Source organism: Narcine bancroftii, chromosome 5, assembly GCF_036971445.1.
Source record: "Narcine bancroftii isolate sNarBan1 chromosome 5, sNarBan1.hap1, whole genome shotgun sequence".
Lineage (NCBI taxonomy): Eukaryota > Metazoa > Chordata > Chondrichthyes > Torpediniformes > Narcinidae > Narcine > Narcine bancroftii.
In genome coordinates, this window is record NC_091473.1 from 128,348,519 (window position 1) to 128,368,639 (window position 20,121).

At 40.3% G+C, this 20,121-nt stretch overlaps 1 protein-coding gene across 2 annotated transcripts in view; it reads right to left on the reverse strand.

Moving 5' to 3' along the window:
- plppr4a (phospholipid phosphatase related 4a) overlaps positions 1-20,121 on the reverse strand; it is a 104,474-nt gene that overhangs the window by 45,832 nt on the left and 38,521 nt on the right. For both annotated transcript variants that reach the window (XM_069936360.1, XM_069936359.1), the window contains exons 2-3: positions 16,583-16,768; positions 17-146 (exon numbers count right to left, since the gene is read on the reverse strand). In XM_069936360.1, coding sequence (XP_069792461.1) covers positions 17-146; positions 16,583-16,768 — 316 coding nt within the window. The remainder of the gene's footprint in view (positions 1-16; positions 147-16,582; positions 16,769-20,121) is intronic.

Consider the following 20,121-nt stretch of genomic DNA (forward strand, 5'->3'; position numbering starts at 1 on the left):
TAGTGTTTGAACACACCAACAAATCTGACAGCACGTCGGAGGAACGAGTTGAAGTTACAGCCTCCGGCGTTGATGTTCGCCTCAGGTGCTAATCCATTTCTTCTTTTTGTCAGACAACAGTAAAGAATGCCTTCACCTATCATAATCTGCAACAAGAAGAAGGATCATTAAACAGATTGCCCTTGTGATCAGATTGCACACAGAAATTGAAAATACTTTCAAGACATTCCCCGTGTGTTCTCAAAATTATGTTTCACTGTCGTATTATATATAAAGAGTTTTACTCAAACCCATTTAGTACTTGATTTATCTTTAGATATGAGACACCATGCAAAATATGACAGGACGACCATGCACGAACCATGTCAAATGGTGTTAGCAGACCATTCAACCTCAGGAAGACCTTGCCCAATGTCCTCATGTGTGCTTTCACAAGTGAGGTGGATGATTCGTAATGAGAAAAGTATCGCATCTCCCGGATATGTGGCTCAGCTCCTCTGTAGATAATTTCACTGACCTTAAGGAACAGCAACTAATGGCAGGTCAATTGTTCATTTTAAATCTGAGCTTGACAGATCAAAGATGTTAAGGGAAAATACACTTGTATAGAATTAAATCACAAATTAGTCACATTCTTACTGAGTTACAGAATAGTCTTGAGGAACTGAGAGGGCGGCATGGTTAGTATAGCCATCAGCACAGTGCTATATTACTGCTTCACCAACTGGGAGTTTGTATGTTCTCCCTGTGCCCGTGTGGGTTTCCTCCCATACTCCAAGTCGTATGGGGGTTGTGGGTTAGTTGGGGTATTTGAGTGGCATGGGCTCACTTAAACTAAATTAAAATCTTACCACCACTGATACAAGTTAAAAACTTGTTCTTTAATTGTAATTATGTCTTTCATTTCTGATCATTTAGCTATTGTTATTTTAGAAATGTGCAGTTCAACATGACATATAAATATAGACACTGAAAAGCAGGGTTTTTTTATTAATCGAGATGTGGTTACACATGAAAATGGCTTACCATTAAATATTTTGCATCTGGGCCCAAGGCTAATGCAATAAAGCCTCCGCTCTGAGAAAAGAAAATGTGGGCAAGTCGACAGTTTAAAATAATCCAGCGTTTGCCAGTAACACTAGCATGTTCTGTTTTAGTTTAGGTTGCCAGCAAATGCAACTTTAGCAGTGGGGGGGGAATACCACTTGCTGATTACTGAACAATCAAGATTCTGATTTAACATTGACATCCTAGAGTTTCGCTGGGAACTCAATGAGAATTTTGTAGAACCTTTCCTTGTAAAATTCGTCAGTGGTTCATCAAAGTAAAAAAATAAAAGTGCACATCATAAAAGAAAAAAAGGTTAGGAATATTGAAACAGGAGCTTCAAGGAGGTAAAGGGCTGGTGGTGAAGGGCAGCTGGACAGTCTGACCCTTGAGGCAACACAAATATTTCAGGGACATAATAATCATTAATGTTGGTCTTATAACGCTGTTATTAACTGTTAAATATCCCTGCTGTTGCCAGGTTTCGGTATGCATTGTTGATAAGTATTTATTTCATCCACACGGAACAATATCAGAAGGCACGACTTGAAACATCACTGCAGTCTGCTCCATCGTTCCCCACACATCTACTGACTCATTGACATGTTAAGAATCAAGGAAGATATGCATCCATAAGAAGTTCTCCAAGTTCATGCTAGCAGCTAGCCAATTTAAGTTACAGTTCCCTGGATTTCAAACACATATGCCAGTATATTGAGTTCAATTTTCTAACCCTCCCAAAGTGTGGAAGCTTTCCCTCTTGTAAGTCACAGTCTAAAATTCCTAATAGTCAGATCATAGACTGGTGGACATGCTTATTTTGATATTACTTGCATGGAATTGGACTGAGCTGATACCCATGAGTACCGCAGTCATCAAATTCTCCAGGCTGAAATCAGGGGCACCGTGTGTAAAAGCCCAAAATCCGCCCTTCATGCTCTAAACCAGTGGTTCTCAACCTTTTTCTTTCCACTCACAGACCACTTTAAGTAATCCCTATGCCATAGGTGCTCTGTGATTTGTAAGGGATTGCTTAAGGTGGCATGTGGGTGGAAAGAAAAAGGTTTGTAAACTACTTTTAACTGTATCTTATTGACTCGTTATGTGCTCGGTTTCATAGCTCCAAAGGTAATGGGCCAATGACAATTTTTCTCAAGCAAAATATTTCAGTAACAATTAGGTCTAGAGCAGAGATTCTCAACCTTCCCTTCCCACTCACATACCACCTTAAGCAATCCCTTATTAGTCACAGAGCACCAATGGAATAGGGATTACTTAAAGTGGTATGTGAATGGAAAGAAAAAGGTTGAGAACCACTGATCAAAATGCAATTTAGGAATTTGTGCATTGCATTAAAAAAAAAGGAGCAAACCATGTTTAGAAATAAAACACAAAAATCTCTAGACACCATGGTTGAAGTAAAAACACAATGCTGGAAAACCTCAGCAGGTCAAACAGTGTCCTTCATATAGCAAAGGTAAAAATATATAACTGACGATTTGGGCTTGGTATACAAAAATGTTGGCAGGCATTTGAACAAAAGAGGGGGGGAGACATGGTTGCAAAGACAGGAGATGATAGATGGGGAAGGGAGGTAGGGGACAGAGCAATAAAAGGAAGGAGGGATGACTAGGTAAATAGAGAGGGAAGGGGGAGGAGAGCTGGAAAAAGGAAGGGAAGGAGTAGGGGAAGGGGGAGAGGAGAGCAGGTTAGAAGAAACAGGAAATGTCAATGTTAATAGAATCTCCTCCCCCTTTCCCTCTCTATTTACCTAGTCATCCCTCCTTCCTTTTATTGCCCGGACAGAAAATGAGGTGTTGGTCCTCCAATTTGCAGGTGGTCTTGGTGGGATAGTACATAAATTGAGTATGGAAGTGTGACACAGAACTGAAATGGTTGGCTACTGGGAGGTCTCTGTCACTGGTGCGGATGGAGTGAAGGTGCTCAGTGAAGCCATCTCACAATCTGCGCCCAGTCTGTCCGATGTAGAGAAGGCCACAAAGGGAGCACTGGATGCAGTAAATCAGTCCTGCGGATGCACTTGAAAGGCCTGTTTGGGTCCCCAGACTGTGGTGAGGGAGGAGGTGTGCAGTTCCTGCAGCCACAGGGGACGGTTCCGGTTGGGTCGATTGGTGGGGAGCGATGAGTGCACAACAAAGCGGTCCCTACAGAGAGGGGAAGACGTGTCTGGTCGTGGGATCCTGTTGTAAGTGCCAGAAATTCTTGAGGATAATGTGTTGGTTGCAGAGGCTGGTGGAGATGTAGGTGAGGATAAGGGGGATTCTATGTTTGTTGTGTCTTGAGCCAGAGGGGGCCAGGGCAGATGAGTGGGAAATGGAGGAGATGTGGGTGAGGGCTGAGTTGATGGTGGTGGAGGAGAAACCACGTTGGTGGAAGATGGCAGACATTTCATAAGATCTATACTGGAAGACCATGCTTAGAATGAACAAAATAGCACAATTCAACTTTTGCTGTAACAACAGTTTTATCACCTCTTACTAGTGCAAAATGTGGAGTTAAGAACATATACAACTAGAGATTTCAATAGCTAATTTACATTCAGAATACCCATTTTGTCAAAATGTCCAGGAATTACTGTCTTTTTTATCACAAAAAGACTTACAATGCAAGAATCTACCCACCATGTAATGCAAATCCTAATAAGAACAATGACATTTATATAACTTCACTCAAGTAAAATGACATCTCTTAAGCTTTAAATAGAAATAATCTTAAACCTTATTATTTGCATTTTACAGTTGAAAGTGCTGCAGAAATAGTTACATTTTAGTTTTAGTTTCAACCCAATGCTAGCTTAGGTTCAGATGAATAGTACTGATATTCTTGCTTTGGGGGGGCTTAACTAATGGTAGTAAAAGAGAAATGCAGCTCACAAAGGAAATTGTGCAGATATTCTACTGCTTCGTGCATGGTGTTGAAAACTCTATCTGTACACAAGCCGTGACATCCTTATACATGACATACATACACAAGGAGGTTACTGGCCATAACATCAAATAGAAAATATTACTGGTTTTGAGATTGCTTGTGTGAAGTTGTACTGAGCAAACAAAGCCAGTGGGGCTGTGGGCCTCAAATACAAAAGCAGGTTGCAATCAGGCATTTGAGGTCTGCTTCCATATGTTGTGAAGGATCCAACTATAACTGGCCAGCTTCCACCCTTCTCCCAGGAAGGTGACTTCTTTAAATTCACCTTGCTGGCAAATTATCACTTGCTGATGTCTTCCGGTATTATTCCAAACCACCATCACCCCTCCCTGACTAGCACAATATAGTTGCCCTAATCTGAAACAAATTTTGGAGTTATAGAACAATAATGGATGGGAAGATTTTTTTTTTGTGTTGGGACTGAGGTAAACTGCTGTGACAGAGAAAAGATTCATTCTCCATATTATTGGTGAATTAACAGAATAGGACAACTGGTAAAAAATTTTAGGTTAAATCTGATTTTCTTCATTGTAGCCCAGTTATACAGGTAAATAAATAAGAACAACAAATAACTAGCATTGTTTTGTGTTCATTTGATTTTATAGATGACCCTTACATTGCATGGATGGAACAAACACATTAAAATCTGCCAAAGGGTTAGGTGGAAAATTCAAATTGAAATAAGAACATCTGAAACTTGAAATACTCCTTAGGGTAAATCAGGCTAAACTCCTTTACCGTTATTTAGTGCTGTTACATTCTTACCAGAATGTGTTGACCAGAATGGACACCATAAATCAGTTTTAGTGTGACACTCCATGTCTTTTGCCAACAGAGGAGTTCTCATAGCTGCTTGATTCCAATTATTGATTGTACAAAGCAATCTTGTCAATATTTGGCATTGACTATCTTGCAATTTTATCTTCTCTGTTCTATAAGGAATACAGTTGATCAGAATGACAGTACAGTATTCCTATTTTTTATGTCTTTGTCCTTTTAACTTTTATAATGTATGAGGTGCATAATCCTTCATCTGATTCTCAAGGGACATGTATTTTATGCATTACAAGTGAAAAGACATTTAATTTTGCTGCAAATAATTTGAGTGAGCTTTTCAATTGTTCAACAGAATAAAAATAATAATACATGGGCATGAATTAACAGGTTTGATTTTGAGGAGCAAAAACTTAACTTTCTTATTGAAGGCGTGTGTGAGAACCCCTTGTGTATACAATGACTGTTGGACGCTATTGAAGGAAATCAATTGCAGGGGCTGGAAAGGGTGGAAAGTTGAAGGATTGAGGATTAAAGCCAAAATTGGGGAGCAGGAATAGAGGGGCAGAAACAACATTGGCATCAGGCGGATCAGGTGAGGCACTGAGCGGAGAGGCAATCAATGGAATGGTGGGTGGTGGTATGAATTATGAGAGGTAATTGAGGAATTAACAGATCAGTCTGAAAGGTAATTAAGAGGACTGCGTGAAAGGGTGAGAGGGCCTCCTGATCGTATCAGAGGTTTCGATCTGGAGTTTGGGCTGCCGAGGGGCAAATCCAGGGACACTCTGTTACTCTGGGAGGTGGGGGGGGGGGGGGAAACTCACCTTTGCTTCCCTTTCTCTGACTGTAATGGGCGCTGGGCAATTTCTGCTGATGGCGAATCTTGACTGCCTTACAGTAGACTAAAGGAAATTTTGTGTTTTATTACATGATGATAAAAGAATCTTGAATCGGGCATCATGGGTGGCCTGACAGCTAATTAGGGCTGCAGCGAAGTGAGGAGCAAGTTTGTGGGCAAAGTTTAGTGAGAGAATAAAACAGAGGCCTTGCTGGCAGTGAAGACAAGACAAGAAGAGTGAATGACAATATTGAGAAAGCCACTTAAAGGAAGATGTCCCTGACAGTTGAGGGACTCCTCAGACTCCTGGTTTGTAGTGGTTCCACCCACTGGTATGGAAGACTTACACCAATACAAGACAATCTGCTGCTTTTTTTCTCTGTAATGATTTGTGTTTTTGACAAAATCATGTGGCAAAAAAAAAGTGTCACCCTCTGTGTGTTGCTGCTTTTAGATCATCGAATGTCTTCTGATTTCCCAAGGACAAATACTTACATCAATTTGTGTTAATATGTTATTAAAACTACTTAATTCAACTTACATTATCAGTTATTAAAGCTATCAATGCCATTGGCATTGCTTCAGAAGATAGTCATAGAAAAGGCCTTAGCTTATTTTCATTTGCATCAAGAAAAGCCATTTTAACACCCTAAATGCAGCAAATTTGTCTGCTGTGATTTTGTTGGGAAACAAAAGATTACACCTCCAAGCTGTGAATTTAATGTCCTTTCCAACCCAATATAATTCAGTATAACCCAATAGGCAGCATGGTTAATGTAGTTGCAGTTAGCTTGACGCTATTACAGCGTCTGAGACCCGGATTTGAATCTGGTGCACTCGGTATTGAGTGTGTACATTCTCCTTATGTCTCTGTCTGGTTTCTTCCCACCATTCAAAATATACGAAGCTTGTATGGGGTTATAGGTTAATTGGTGTATTTGGGTGCTCGGGCTCATGGGCTAGATGGGCCTGTTTACTGTGCTGTACATCGAAATAAATAAACAGATTAAATCTGTGGCCATGTTAACAACCCTAAATTTCACTGAAATAAATTTAAGGCATTGTTTCAAGTGCTCAGTATTATCCCTGATATAAAGTCTGTGGAGAAGTTTGATTTGATAATAAATCACTTGAAATTGGATCACTTTGGGACAGAGCATCAGTCACAGTCCATAAACATAGAACTTCCATGAGCAAGAAACAGACTGTTGGAGGAACCTGATGGGTTAAGCAGCTCTGTGGAGTGGAAGGAATTGTCAAGGTTTCTGGACAAGAGCCTGCATCTGCAGGACCAGATTAACGAAAAAGCAAAAGTAAACATAGGCTAAGGGCCCTGGAGTTTTAAGGGCCCCTGTGTTTATGTACTATGAATTATGAGAAACATTTTCATTTTCATCTTTGTGTAGTGACTATGAGATGCCACACATTGTCTGTGTTAATAACCCAGATTAAAGGTGATAATTGGCTGAAATCACTAACCTTAAGGGGGGCCCCCACTGTCCTTGCCTCACCCGACCACCTGACTCTAAGCCCTGGTCATCTGTGGCCCCTCCCCCATCTAACTCCCTATGCAGCAGAGCTGCTGGTGTTCGCCGGAGCTCTACTCTGGGTTCTGATTGAGCTGCTTTGGGGCCAGCCTGGCAGCTCGCAGCAACAGCTCAATGTCTTTGTTACCCATAATCCCCCACGCAGCTGGAACCACTCTGCCAGGGCTAGTGAAATACCAAGGAATATGGGTAACTAAGACAGGGATTGATCCCGCATCGAGCCAGCCACCAGCCACCCTCACTTAGGATTTTTAATGAAATGTGTAAGTTTTAACTGGGGAGGAGATGGGAGGGGAAAGGAGGCACAATTTCAGTGCAAGTTCAAAATGTGTAAGTACGTTTTGATGAGGGGGTGCAATTTCAGTACTTGCCATAGGCGCTATGTTCCCAAGATACACCATTGAATATATAGTGATCTGAGAAGCCAACATAATTTTGTTAAGAATAATTAAGACTATTTCAAACTTACCAAAACGGACATGTAGGGTCAGCGTCAGAAACTCTCTCGGTTGTGGGGGCGGGAGGCATTCAGTCAAACCTTCCCCTCATTTCACATTCGCCAACCAGCACTTCATGCTGGCACTATTTAGGACCATGCATGCTCCAGCTGGCTCAATTTAGGCCCCCTTTAAAATAAATGCTATGGGTCCCACAATACTTTAATCCGGCACTGTGCATCTGCACTGACAGTGGAGAAGGAAAATAGAGGTTTTGAAGAGGGAGAGGTGAAATAGCTGGTATGAAGGATGGTAGGTGAATGGTGGTAGGGGTGATGGACATTGGGCAAAAGGAGAAAGGTGGGGTGTGGAGTTAGGAAATAGAGGCAGCAAGGTAAGAGGTGCAAGCAGACAAGGAAAAAAAAGGAAAATGGAACTGAGGGGGAGGAGAGTGTAAAGGAGGAGACAGCTGGTAAACAATTACAGCACGGAAACGGGCAAATTTGGCCCTTCTAGTCTGCACTGATCCAAATACCCTCCTCTAATCCCACTTAACAGCACTCTGCCCATATCCCTCCATTCCCTTTCCATCCATATACTTATCCAACTCTTTCTTAAATGATCAAATTGACCCTGCCTCCACCACCTTTCCCAGAAGCCCAATCCACACAGTAATCACTCTCTGAGTAAAGATTTTTCTCCTCATGTTACTCCTAAACCTTTGCCCATCAACTCTCAATGCATGTTAAGTGGGGACACATATGTAATGAGAGTGATCACGGTTGCAATGCAACTAGCAATGCATTATGGATTATAGCTCCCATTTGATTATACTAGGCTGCCAGCAGGGAGCTGACACAGACCAAGAGACATTACATAAGATCTGTAATGGAGGCTTGCAGCCTCATGGTGCTGTTTACAACAACTTTAAAGTAAAGAACCTTTTTCTTTATCCATGTGTTGCCTAAGAACTCACACATACGAATACAAGATGAAACATGGTATCAGAGGTGGGATGAAGGAAATTAAAAGGAAATACTTTAAAAGATAAAATCTAAAGTCAGCAAATGACCAGTGAAGAGAAGCCAACACAGTGAAAAATTGAAGGATTACATCCAACAGCGAAAATTCAGCTGACAGGTAATGTGGTTAAAAATTGGAACAGATTTAAACAACATTTTGGATTGTATTTCGTGGCAGTTGGAACTGATGAGAAAAGTGATAAAGTGAAAGTGTCAGTTTTCTTACATGTCAAGGGTGATGAAGACCTGGAGGTGTATAATAACTTACATTTGCTGCTGAAGGAGACAAAATAAAATTGGAAAAAATAATGGAATAGTTTGAGGCATACAGCATATCTAAATGTAACATGACATTTTAGAGGCAGAAATTTTTCATATGTGTACAGAAAATAGAAGTATTGATCAGTATGTGACTGAATTAAGAAACAGAAGCAAAATGTGTGAATTTGGTGGACTGACCAACTCAATGATAAAAGACAGAAATGTGTGGTATTCCAGATAATAGTCTAAGGGAAAGTCTGCTAAGAGAGCAAAATCTAGACCTTGAAAAAGCCATAGCACTCTGTAGAGCTACAGAAACTGTAAAAACACAGGCAAAAGAGCTGTTCACTGAAACTGGCTGCAACGAAGATTCAGTGAGCAAGAACAGACATAAACCATTTAACAAAAAGCACGCCAAAGTGGAAAGAGAGTTGTGGTCAGTGAACAAAAATGAAAAGGACTATTGAAAGCTATGTTATTGATGTGGTACACCACACCTACCAAAAAAAGTATTCAACATATGGTAAAACATGCTAAATGTGCAACAAAATCAACCATTATGCCCGTTGCTGTCGGAACCAAGTGCAACAAAGAAAGGTTCATGCAGAAGATGAAAGCGAGATAGAGGAATTCTATGTAGACATTGTGACTGAAACAAGAAATAAAACAGAGATGGGATATTGAGATTAAAAGTGAATGACATATACATTTCAGTAAAATTGGATACTGGAGCACAAATTAATGTAATATCAGAGACTGATTTTAAGAAGATTAGACCCAGAACAAAGATGTGTGGAACAAAAGTGAAGGTGACAGGATATTCAGATACTGATATACCAGTGCAAGGAGAATGATTGGTCAAAGTGAAACACAAGGATAAAGAGCAGATGCTAGCATTCATCGTGGTACCAAAGGATGTACAGACCATAGCAGGTTTAAAAGCCTGTGAGAAACTGAATCTGGTAAAAAGAGTCCTCATTGTGGAAAGCAAAGGAGAGACAGTCTATGATGAACTCATGAAAGAGAACAATGACCTATTTCAGTGTTTAGGCTGCCTTCCAGGAGAAAACACAATCAGAGTGGATAAACGTGCGACCGATCAAACATCTATGCAGAAAAGTTCCATTTGCGCTTCAAAAGCAACTAAAGGTAGAGTTGGACAGGATGGAAAGCCTGAATGTGATTCAGAAGATAGATGAGCTAACAGAGTGGGTGAGTTCACTCATTGTTGTGGACAAAAAGAATGGAAAGCTTAGAATTTGCCTGGATCCAATAAATCATGTCACAGTCTGCAAATGCAAAGTTTTTCAGCAAGTTGGATGCATCATCAGGATTTTGGCAGTTAAACTTGGATGAAGCAAGTTCAAGACTGTGCATGTTCAATAGTCCATTTAGCAGATACAGATTCCTAAGATTACCATTCGAAATTGTCTCAGCTCCTGAAGTGTATCACAAAATTATCCATATGTTCTATGAGCACCTGGACGGAGCTGATATCTCAATGCATGACATGGGGAACCACAAGAATGGAGCATGATGAGAGACTAAGGAAAGTGCAGGAAGCAACAAGGAAAGCAAATCTGAAGCTGAATAGAGAGAAATGCCAGCTCGGGGTGACAGAACTAACATTTGTAGGAGATATTATTGGCTGTAAGGGCATCATGCCAGATCCCTGAAAGGTGTTCACAATTGGGAACATGCCAAGGCCACAATACAAAAAGTACATACAGAGTGAACAAACAACTAAACAGCAGCTAGTTTGTTGAATTAAAAAGGGGACAGTGTGACAGATTATGTTATATTGTATATAGATATGTTTTAAAGAGATCAATTCACAAACATTTCTACGACTGATTCCACCTGCATTGAATTCGCCCATCGTTATTGAATGAAGATCTACCGGGACCAATGCCTGAAGAGAGCGCACAAAATCAGTGAACCGATGCGGACTCGAAAGGTCAACATGGCCTGTTTCTGCTCCGTAAATGGTTATATGGTTATGTTTAATGGAATGGTCAACTATATGGGTAAATTCATATCCAACCTCTCAGAAAAGATGGCTCCATTGAGAAGACAAACAGAAAAGAACATTGAATGGGAATGGGATCATGTGCATGAAAAGTCATGGAGCGAACTAAAGAAACTGCTCACAGAGGAACCAGTTCTGAGGTTTTACGATCCAGCATGACCCATCAAGATAACATCAGACGCATCACATCGTGGGCTCGGTGCAGTTCTTTTGCCAAAAATATGGTGTCTGGCAACCCATTGCAACCCATTGCCTATGCATCACGCTCAATGACAGACGCAGAGACGCGATACACTCAAATTGAAAAGGAGCTGCTCACCATCACATATACATGTGAAAGATTTCATCAGTTTGCGTCAGGACAAGCAATCTGTGTAGATACTGACCATAAGTCCTTGATTGCATTGTTCCAAAATCCATTAAACGAATGTCCATTTAGAATACAAAGAATGATGATTAGGCTGCAACACTATACATTGAATGTGGTGTACACTCCAGGTCAACTCATGTACACAGCAGACACGTTGTCTAGAGTTGTTGACACGACAGAGCCCACAAACACCAAAGTGGATGAAGATGTGAATGCCTTCGTGGACATGATCACAAGTGCACTGCCCTATCAGATGCAAAAATGGAGCTCATAAAGCCAGAGACAAACAAAGATGAAACACTGAGACAACTGAGAAAAACATCTTGGATGAATGGCCCAACCTAAGGCAGGACTGCTCACCTGACATTTCAGAGTTCTGGAACTGCAGGGTGGAACTATCATCTATAAAGGAAGCAAAATTCTTATCCCAAAGAGTCTGAGAAAAGGGATGTTAAAAAAGGATCCATGGAGGACATCTCAGAATTGAATAGTGTAAGAAAAGAGCATGAGAGGTGATGTTCTGGCCTAGAATCAACAATGATATAACAAATGATGTGTCAAACTGTACAATATGCCAGAAATATCAAGCAAGCAATCCTGCAGAACCACTAAAGCCACACCCAGCACCATACAGACCTTAGCAGAAGGTTGGCGCTGACCTATTCAAATGTCAAGGGAAGGACTATCTTGTGGTCACAGACTATTACTCCCTCTCTACAGAGGTGTGTAAATTGAACACCACCACTGCAGATGCTGTAATAACAGGTATGAAAGCCATATTTTCACAGACAATAGACCCCAGTTTTGCAATTTAAAGTTCCGACAGTTTGCCAAAGATTGGGGCTTTGAACACGCCATTTCAAATCCTCAGTTCCATAGTCCTGTGGTCTAGTGGAAAAATCAGTACATTCAGTGAAAAAACTGATGAACAAGGCAAAAGGCAGTGGAACAGACTTCTACCAGAGCATGCTAGTATACTGTACAACACCTCTCGACTGTGGTATGTCAGCAGCACAACTCCTTATGGGACGTAGGCTAAGATCAAACCTACCCATTTAGGAGAACCTCCTAAAAACAAAAGAGGGGGAGAAAGTGAGGAAATTAAAAGAACAGAAAGAAAAGCAAAAGTATTACTTTGTCAGAGGAACAAATATCCTACCAGAAATCTATACTGGTGATCAAGTAAGGCTAAAAGACAAAACAAACTTATGGACTCAGAAGGGAACTGTCCTTAGCGAAGTCCAACCAAGATCATACACCATTCAAACAGATAAAGTTGCTGTTCTACGAAGAAATCGTCAAGACCTTTAAATGGGACCAGCCACAATAGATGGAAAGGTGGATACTGTTGAATAACCTGAATACACAGCTGAGAAGTCATCGTCTGAGGCAACAACACATATTCAAGGACATTCAATCAGTAGATTGTCAAAACATGTGAATCCTCCTAAGAGACTCATTGAGCAAATTTAAAGACTCCTGTTACAGAATGAAGTAGTGCTATCTTATTTGCTCTTCAAGTTTTAATGTAAATATGAACACACAAAACAAGTTTAAAAAATGTTAACGATGTTGATAAAAATGAAAATTTAAGTTCTTGGTGTTAAAATTGCAGAGTTATACAAAGAAAACATGTTGGTTAAAAGTAAACTACTTTTGTTTTAAGAAAGGGAGATGTAATGATAGTGATCATGGTTGCAATGCAACTAGCAATGCCTTAAGGATTATACTTGGCTGCCAGCAGGGGGCTGACACAGAGCAAGAGACAGTATTTAAGATCTGTAATGGGGGCTTGCAGCCTCATGGCATGCCTCATCATGGTGCTGTTTACAACTTTAAAGTAATGAACCTTTTCCTTCATCCATGTGTTATCTAAGAACTCACACATACGAAAACAAGATGAAAGAACATCGGCTACAAGTACTGGAATTTGATCAGTAAGGAAGGTGAAAATGGGAGTTTTTGAAGGAGAAATAAATAGCAGCCAGAACTAGATGGATGATCAATCCAGTAGGTGAAGATTGTGGCTAATAGATGAATGAAATTAGCAGGAGGAGGGGCCAAAATGGGTGATATTGCATTGGAAAGGGTGCAGGAAAGGAAACAAAGAATGAGAGGATCAGAGGTGGATGAGGAGGAGAGAGGGAGGGAGGAAACACAGGAGCCGAAATAGGAAAATTCAGTGTTCACCCCATTACAATGTAAACTGCCCAAGTGGAATACAAGATGTTGCTCCAAGTTGCTGAGCAAGGTTTCTCTTGTGTCTTATTTAAGAACATTGGATCAGCCTCACACCATTCAGAAGCTTTCCCTGTTATTCAATATGATGACAGTTTATTTGCCCCAGGCTTCATCCATTTTCCATGCCAATTCCCATTGTGTTTCGTACCCTGATCTCTCAAAACTTGGCAATATCCCTTGTAAAATTAGCCTCCTAAGGGGTAGAGTCCCAGCCTTTGATAGCCGTTAAGAGTCTATCTTCAGCTAGGTCTCTAAGAATTCATGGAATTGGCAGAAATGTGCTGTAGATTGTACATTATGGCTAGTCAGGTAAAATCCTTGAGGAAATTGAAAGTCACTTTCAATTTGGAGTGTGATTTCTGGACATAGATCATTACCCCTCTACCCCACTGAACCTTCAAGTTGCATTTAATTGTCCATTACAAAATTGGTTTTACTACTTTCTCGTGTGACCATTAAATCAGTCTTACTTCAATGCTATTTGTCTCTCTCACAGCTGATGTGGGAAATGAAATAAATCCTAAAGTTAACAGTGTTTTCATAGAAGATAGATGATGGAAAACTACAGCATAGTACAAGCCCTATGGCCATTGATGTTGTGCCGACCTAAATATTAGTTTAAAAAAGGGACTAAAGCTTCCCTACCCCATAACCCTCTATTTTTCTTCCATCCATGTGCCTGTCTAGGAATCTCTTAAATGCCCCTAATGTTTCAGCCTCCACCACCATCCCTGCAACAAAAAAATCTCTAATGTCTCCCTTAAACTTCCCTTTATTTTGTAGTCGTGTCCCCTGGTGTTTGCTATTACTACCTTGGGAAATAGGCACTGGCTATCCACCCTAATCTTGTAGGCCTCTATCAAGTCTCCTCTCTTCCTTCTATACTCCAAAGGAAAAAAGTCCCAGCTCTGCTAAGACTTATTTTCCAATCCAGGCAACATCCTAGTAAATCGCCTCTGCACCCTCTCCATAGCTTCCACATCCTTCCTGTAATGAGGTGATCAGAACTGAACCCAATATTCTAAGTGTGGTCTCACCAGAGAGTTGTAGAATTACATGTCCTGTCTACTCTTGAACTCAATCTTCCTCTTAATAAAGCCCAGCATTCTATGGGCCTTCTTAGATATCCTATCAAACTGTGCAGCGACCTTGCAGGATGCATGAATTTGGATCCCAATGTCCTTCTGTTCATCCACAAGTAACCAACCATTAACCCTCTACTCAGCCTTCTGGTTTGTCCTTCCAAAATGCATCACCTCAAATTTATGCGGATTGAATACCATCTGCCACTTATCCGCCCAACTCTGGATCCTGTCTCTATCATTTGGAAACATTCGACAACCCTCAGCTTCATCTACAATTCCTCCAACCTTCATATCATCCGCAAACTTACTGACACATCCTTCCACCTTCCACTTGATTAGTTGCCTCACCTGCTTTGTCAACCATGGTTCCCTTTTCCTACCATTTTTTCCTTGACCCAGTAGGACAAACCTATCCTGAACCCAGCCCAAATGGTCCCTAAACTTCCTGCATATTACTTCTGTGCTTTCTGTCTTGAACATCTGTTTCCAGTTTTCTCTCATTAGTTCCTGCCTCATCCTATCATAATTAGCCCTTCCCAATTAAGCACTTACTTATTTTGTCTGCTTCTATTCTTTTTCATAGGTATGCTAAAGCTCAGGGTGTCTCACAAAAATGCCCCCCCCCTACCAAAAGGTCCACCATCTGACCAGGTTCATTATCCAGAGTTATATCTAGTATGGCCACTCCTCTTGTCTACCGCTCCACATACTATATCAGGAATCTTGGACACACCTGACAAATCCCTCTTGCAGTTAATATTAGGGTAGTTGAAATCATCCATAACTACAACCTTGTATTTCTTGCACCATTCCAAAACCTGCCTGCTTATCTGCTCCTTGGTGTCCCGAGGGCTATTTGGGGACCTATAGATTACTCCCAGCACTGTGAATGCTCCCTCTTATTTATGACTTCCACCCACCACGACTCAGTGGACACTCCCTCTACAGGGGAAGACATTCTTTCAACAGTAGGACTAAAATGAGCTGTAGAAAGTCAAACTTCCTGGGGAAACCCAGCAGGTCAGGTAGCATCCATAGGTAGAAGAGGTAAGTCGATGTTTCAGCTCGAAAAACTTTATCGTCTAAAGTAAAAGGAGGATGATATTATGTTTATGAAAGGGGAAGAAGCTAGGGAAGTTCCAAGAAGTGATAGGGCAATAGATAGAAGGTGTGGAAAGTGCAGACAGGGAGAGAAACTACTAGGAAGAGAATGGGGGAGGGGGTTAAATGCTCCACTTCCTTCTTGAATGAAGAGTCATTCAGTCCCAATCAATTAACACTCTCTTTCACCGGGCAGAATTTGTCCTCACCTTTAACTATTTTTCCTATTTCTTTTAGGTTTAAGGTTTGATGTTCAGGGTCAGGTATGGACCTCTTCACTCAAAAGGTAAAGATAAAGAGTGTCTCCTTATTCCTGCTTAGTAAGAGTCACCCCAGTTAGAGGTTTTATCTGTAAACTTGGGGGGGGGGGGGGTGGTGTTAATTATCTATGATGCTATTGTGTATCTTTTGGGCGGCTCTGTGGAGGAAGAGCAACCTGGAGATGCAGCGACAGTTCCATGCTTTCAAAGAATGTGACTGAAAATAAAATACAATGCTTTAAGGTTTATATATTCATGCAAGTGAAGTTTTATTCAGTGTACGCACAAATAGTATTTTTGTTTTTGTCTTTCGTCTTTTAAACTGTTTATTCTTAATGCTGGTATATTAGTTAGGCATTGTAAGAATAAGTCTCAAGCAACCAGAAAAATCATTTATCTACCATCTGCCTGTCGCCATAGGTGTCTGATACCAGGGGATTTACTGCATGAGAAATCATAGGCTCAGATGCAGCAAACACAAGATCAAGAATAACAAGGAATTTCATTCAATCTTGAATAACAGTTGAATTGAAAAGGAATTACTCTCTAAAAACAAATCTTACATTAAATATCACATTTCAAATTAAAAACATTTTTTTATTATCTCAAAGTACAAACCATAGCTGCAGGTCCAGCAAATGCCAAGCTAAGCAACATTAGGAAGGGGATGACTTCCTGAGACGGTTCAATGTATGGCATGCTGAGTGTCCGGTCACGACAGATGAAGCCCGAGCGAACTGGTTTGAAGACATCTGTGAGCTCCAGGAAATACAGGCTGACAATTGAGGAGGCCAGTATCGGCAGCTGAGGAAAGGAAATGAGAGAAGATATCAAGATTTACCAAACAACTTGCTCTGGAAACAACATTTTGTAGCTTTTATAGCTTAAAGGTTTAGTTATTTGCCATCCTCTGGACTCATCATATTAATAATTTAAGATAAAGTAGAGTGTGATTAAACAAGAAACCTGCCGATGCTGGGGTCGAATGCAATACACAAACATGCAGGTTACGTAGTAAAGGGTAACCCACGTCCAGCGCTTGGGCCTTTCGTCAGACAGATGATGTAATACACTGTTCAGTGTACTGAGAAATAATGTTCCAGTTATGCAATAAGCTCCCATTATAATACATTGAAATAAATGAGATGTGCTAATACTGTATATGGAGTGAGCATTAAAACAACAAACATGCAACTTTTTGAAACACAAAATTTTTTCTTCGGAAAACTACTCATAAATTCAGTGACCCGTTGCAGAAATTTGACCTTTTGATTTCATGAGTTTACCAGCAATAACAATGCCTAACAGGCCATTTCATTCTCAGCAGAAAAGATATAGTGGAGATTTTCAAGAATAATTTCAGGACAGGCAGGCAAAACTAATTAAAAGATTTGATATAGAGTATTAGAAGCTTTTTTCAGTAGAATATTAAGGAATGGTTTTATCAAAGGGTTCAAATTTATTTAGAGTTTTTGAACAATCATCAAATAAAATAACTTTCTCTGGCTGGGAAGCATAAGAGTAGAGTATTATTGAAAGAGCACATAGGATTATTGAGGTGAAACTGCTATTGTACATATGCATTATATTTAAATTATGTGTCCTTTCCTGGTTGACCATTCTCTCACTGGCTGGTTGTGACTCCTCCCCTTTCTTCTCCATCAAGGCTGTCATGCTACAAATTTGAGTCTGGGTCAGTATGAGCAACCAATACAGGGATGTCATCCATACTTCAGTCTTAGTGGAATTGATGGTGCATCAATTGTGCGTTGAGACATTGCCATGTTTAAAACAGAGATAAAAAGAAACTGCAGACTCAGCAGTTTGAGAAGCATCTGTGGAGGCAAAGAAACAGTCAATGTTTCAGATCTAAAAGTCTACCTTATGTCTCAACCTGAAACATCGACCACCCCTGCTATTTGACCTGATCATTTTAGTTTTTCTCAGTGGACAAGAATCACATATTTCTCAGAATTCACACTGAAAACAGTCCATTTTTAATCTTTCCTCTTCCTTTCCCACTAATTTCATGGCACCAAATTTATTCCACCTCTAACCAGAGGTGTGTTTAGGAACTTACACTGACTCGTGTTGGGGGGGGGGGGGTGAGGGGAGGTATATATATGCGTGTGGGATAAATCTATGCATGATCTTGTAATTTTTAAATGGTTATTGAGAGAGAGACCATTCTTCTACTTTGGATAACTCCTTCCCCTCCCACCAAATCCCCCCCTCCCCCCTCACCAATAACTCTCAATCTCTAAGTTTTCAAAATTTTGTTGAGAAATTGGTGACCTGATAATACCAACCTGAATATTTCTAGCTTTTTACTGGTTATTTATTATTTAGTGTCAAAGAATGAAACAAAAAAAAACTCAATTGTATTACCAATTTAAATAGAAAAGGCATGTCAGAAAGCCATTGTTATGGTATTCAAGTGGGTTGAGTTAGGAAATAGCAAGGGTAAAATGACACTGTTGGTAGTTACAAACAAACTTCCAAACAGTATCCTGGATGTGGACCACAAATTATAGTAGCATATCGAAAAGGCATGTCAGAAGGGCAATGTATTCCTGAGGTATTTTAACATGCAGGCCAATTGGGAAAATTAGGTTAGGACTGGACCTCAAGAGAGAGAATTTGCAGAATGCCTACAAGATTACTTCTTAGAACAGCTAATGGCAGACTTGATCCATGAAATGGCAGTTCTGGATTGGGTATTAAAAGTCAGTGTATTGTCATCTGATTGTACAAGTACAACCCGTTGAAACTCCATTACCTGGTATATTATTATGTGATCAACCACAGTTGATAAGAGAGCTGAAGGTAAGGGAATCCTTAGGAGGCAATAATCAGAATATCAGAAGGCACACTAGCAGGGAGGACAGCAGAACAGCAATGGCTCGAGTTTCTGAGAGAAATAAGGAATGAGCAGGACAGGTATATTCCAAAAAAGAAGAAATATTTGAATGGAAAAATGACATAACTGTGGCTGACAGTAGAAATCAAAGCTAAAATAAAAGCAAAAGAAAGGGTATAGAAGGAAATAAAAATTAGTGGGAAGATAAAGGATAGGGAAGCTTTTAAAAACATACAGAAGGCAACTAAGTCTAAGAATGTCATTATGAGGAAAAAGTTGAACTTTGAAAAGAGGCTAGTAAATAATATTAAAAAGAATACTGAAAGCATTTTAAAGTATATTATGAGTAAAAAGGAGGCAAGAGTAGGTTTAGGACAGATAGAAAATGATGCTGGAGGAAGAATTATAAGGGGAAACAAGGAGATAGCAGAGAAAGTGAATGCTTATTTTGCAGTCTTCACTGGGGAAGATGTGCACAGAGTACTGAACTTTCAAGGGTGTCAGAGAAGAGAGGTGCATGCAGTCACAATAATCACAGAGAAGGTGCTTGGAAGCTGAAGTATCTAAGGGTAGATAAGTCTTGAGGACAGTATGGAATGCACCCTTGGGTTCTGAAAGAAGAAGCTATAGAGATTGTGGAGGCACTAGAAATTATCTCTCAAGATTCAATAGATTCTCACATGCTTCCAGAGGACTGGAAAACCACAATCTCACTCCACTATTTATAAAAGGATGGAGGCAGCAGAAAGGAAGTTTTAGATGTTAGCCCAACATTGGTGGTTGGGAAATCTTTAGAGTCAATGGTCAAGGATGTGGTCACAGAATTTTTGGAGGTGCATGACAAGATAGAACAAAGTCAGCATGGTTTCCTTAAGGGTAAATTTTGCCTGGCAAACTACCACAATTATTTTGAGGAAACCACAAGCATGCTAAAAAAAGGACACGTAGTGAATGTGATATATTAGGACTTTCAAAAAAGCCTCTGACAATGTATTGCACATAGGGCTGCTTCACAAAATGAGTGCCCATTGAATTACAGGAAAGATTCCAGCAAGGGTAGAGCATTGGCTGATGAGTAGGAAACAGAATGGGAATAAAGGGATCCTATTCTGGTTGGCTACTGGTGGTCTACCTCAGGGGCCAGTTTTGGGGCCACTTCTTTTTTCGTTGTATCTTAATAATTTAGATAGCAGAATAAATGGCTTTGTGACTAAGTTTTCAGATGATACAAAGATCGGTTGAGGGGCAGATAGTAAGGAGGACTCAGAGAGGCTGCACAGAAATTTAGATAGATTAG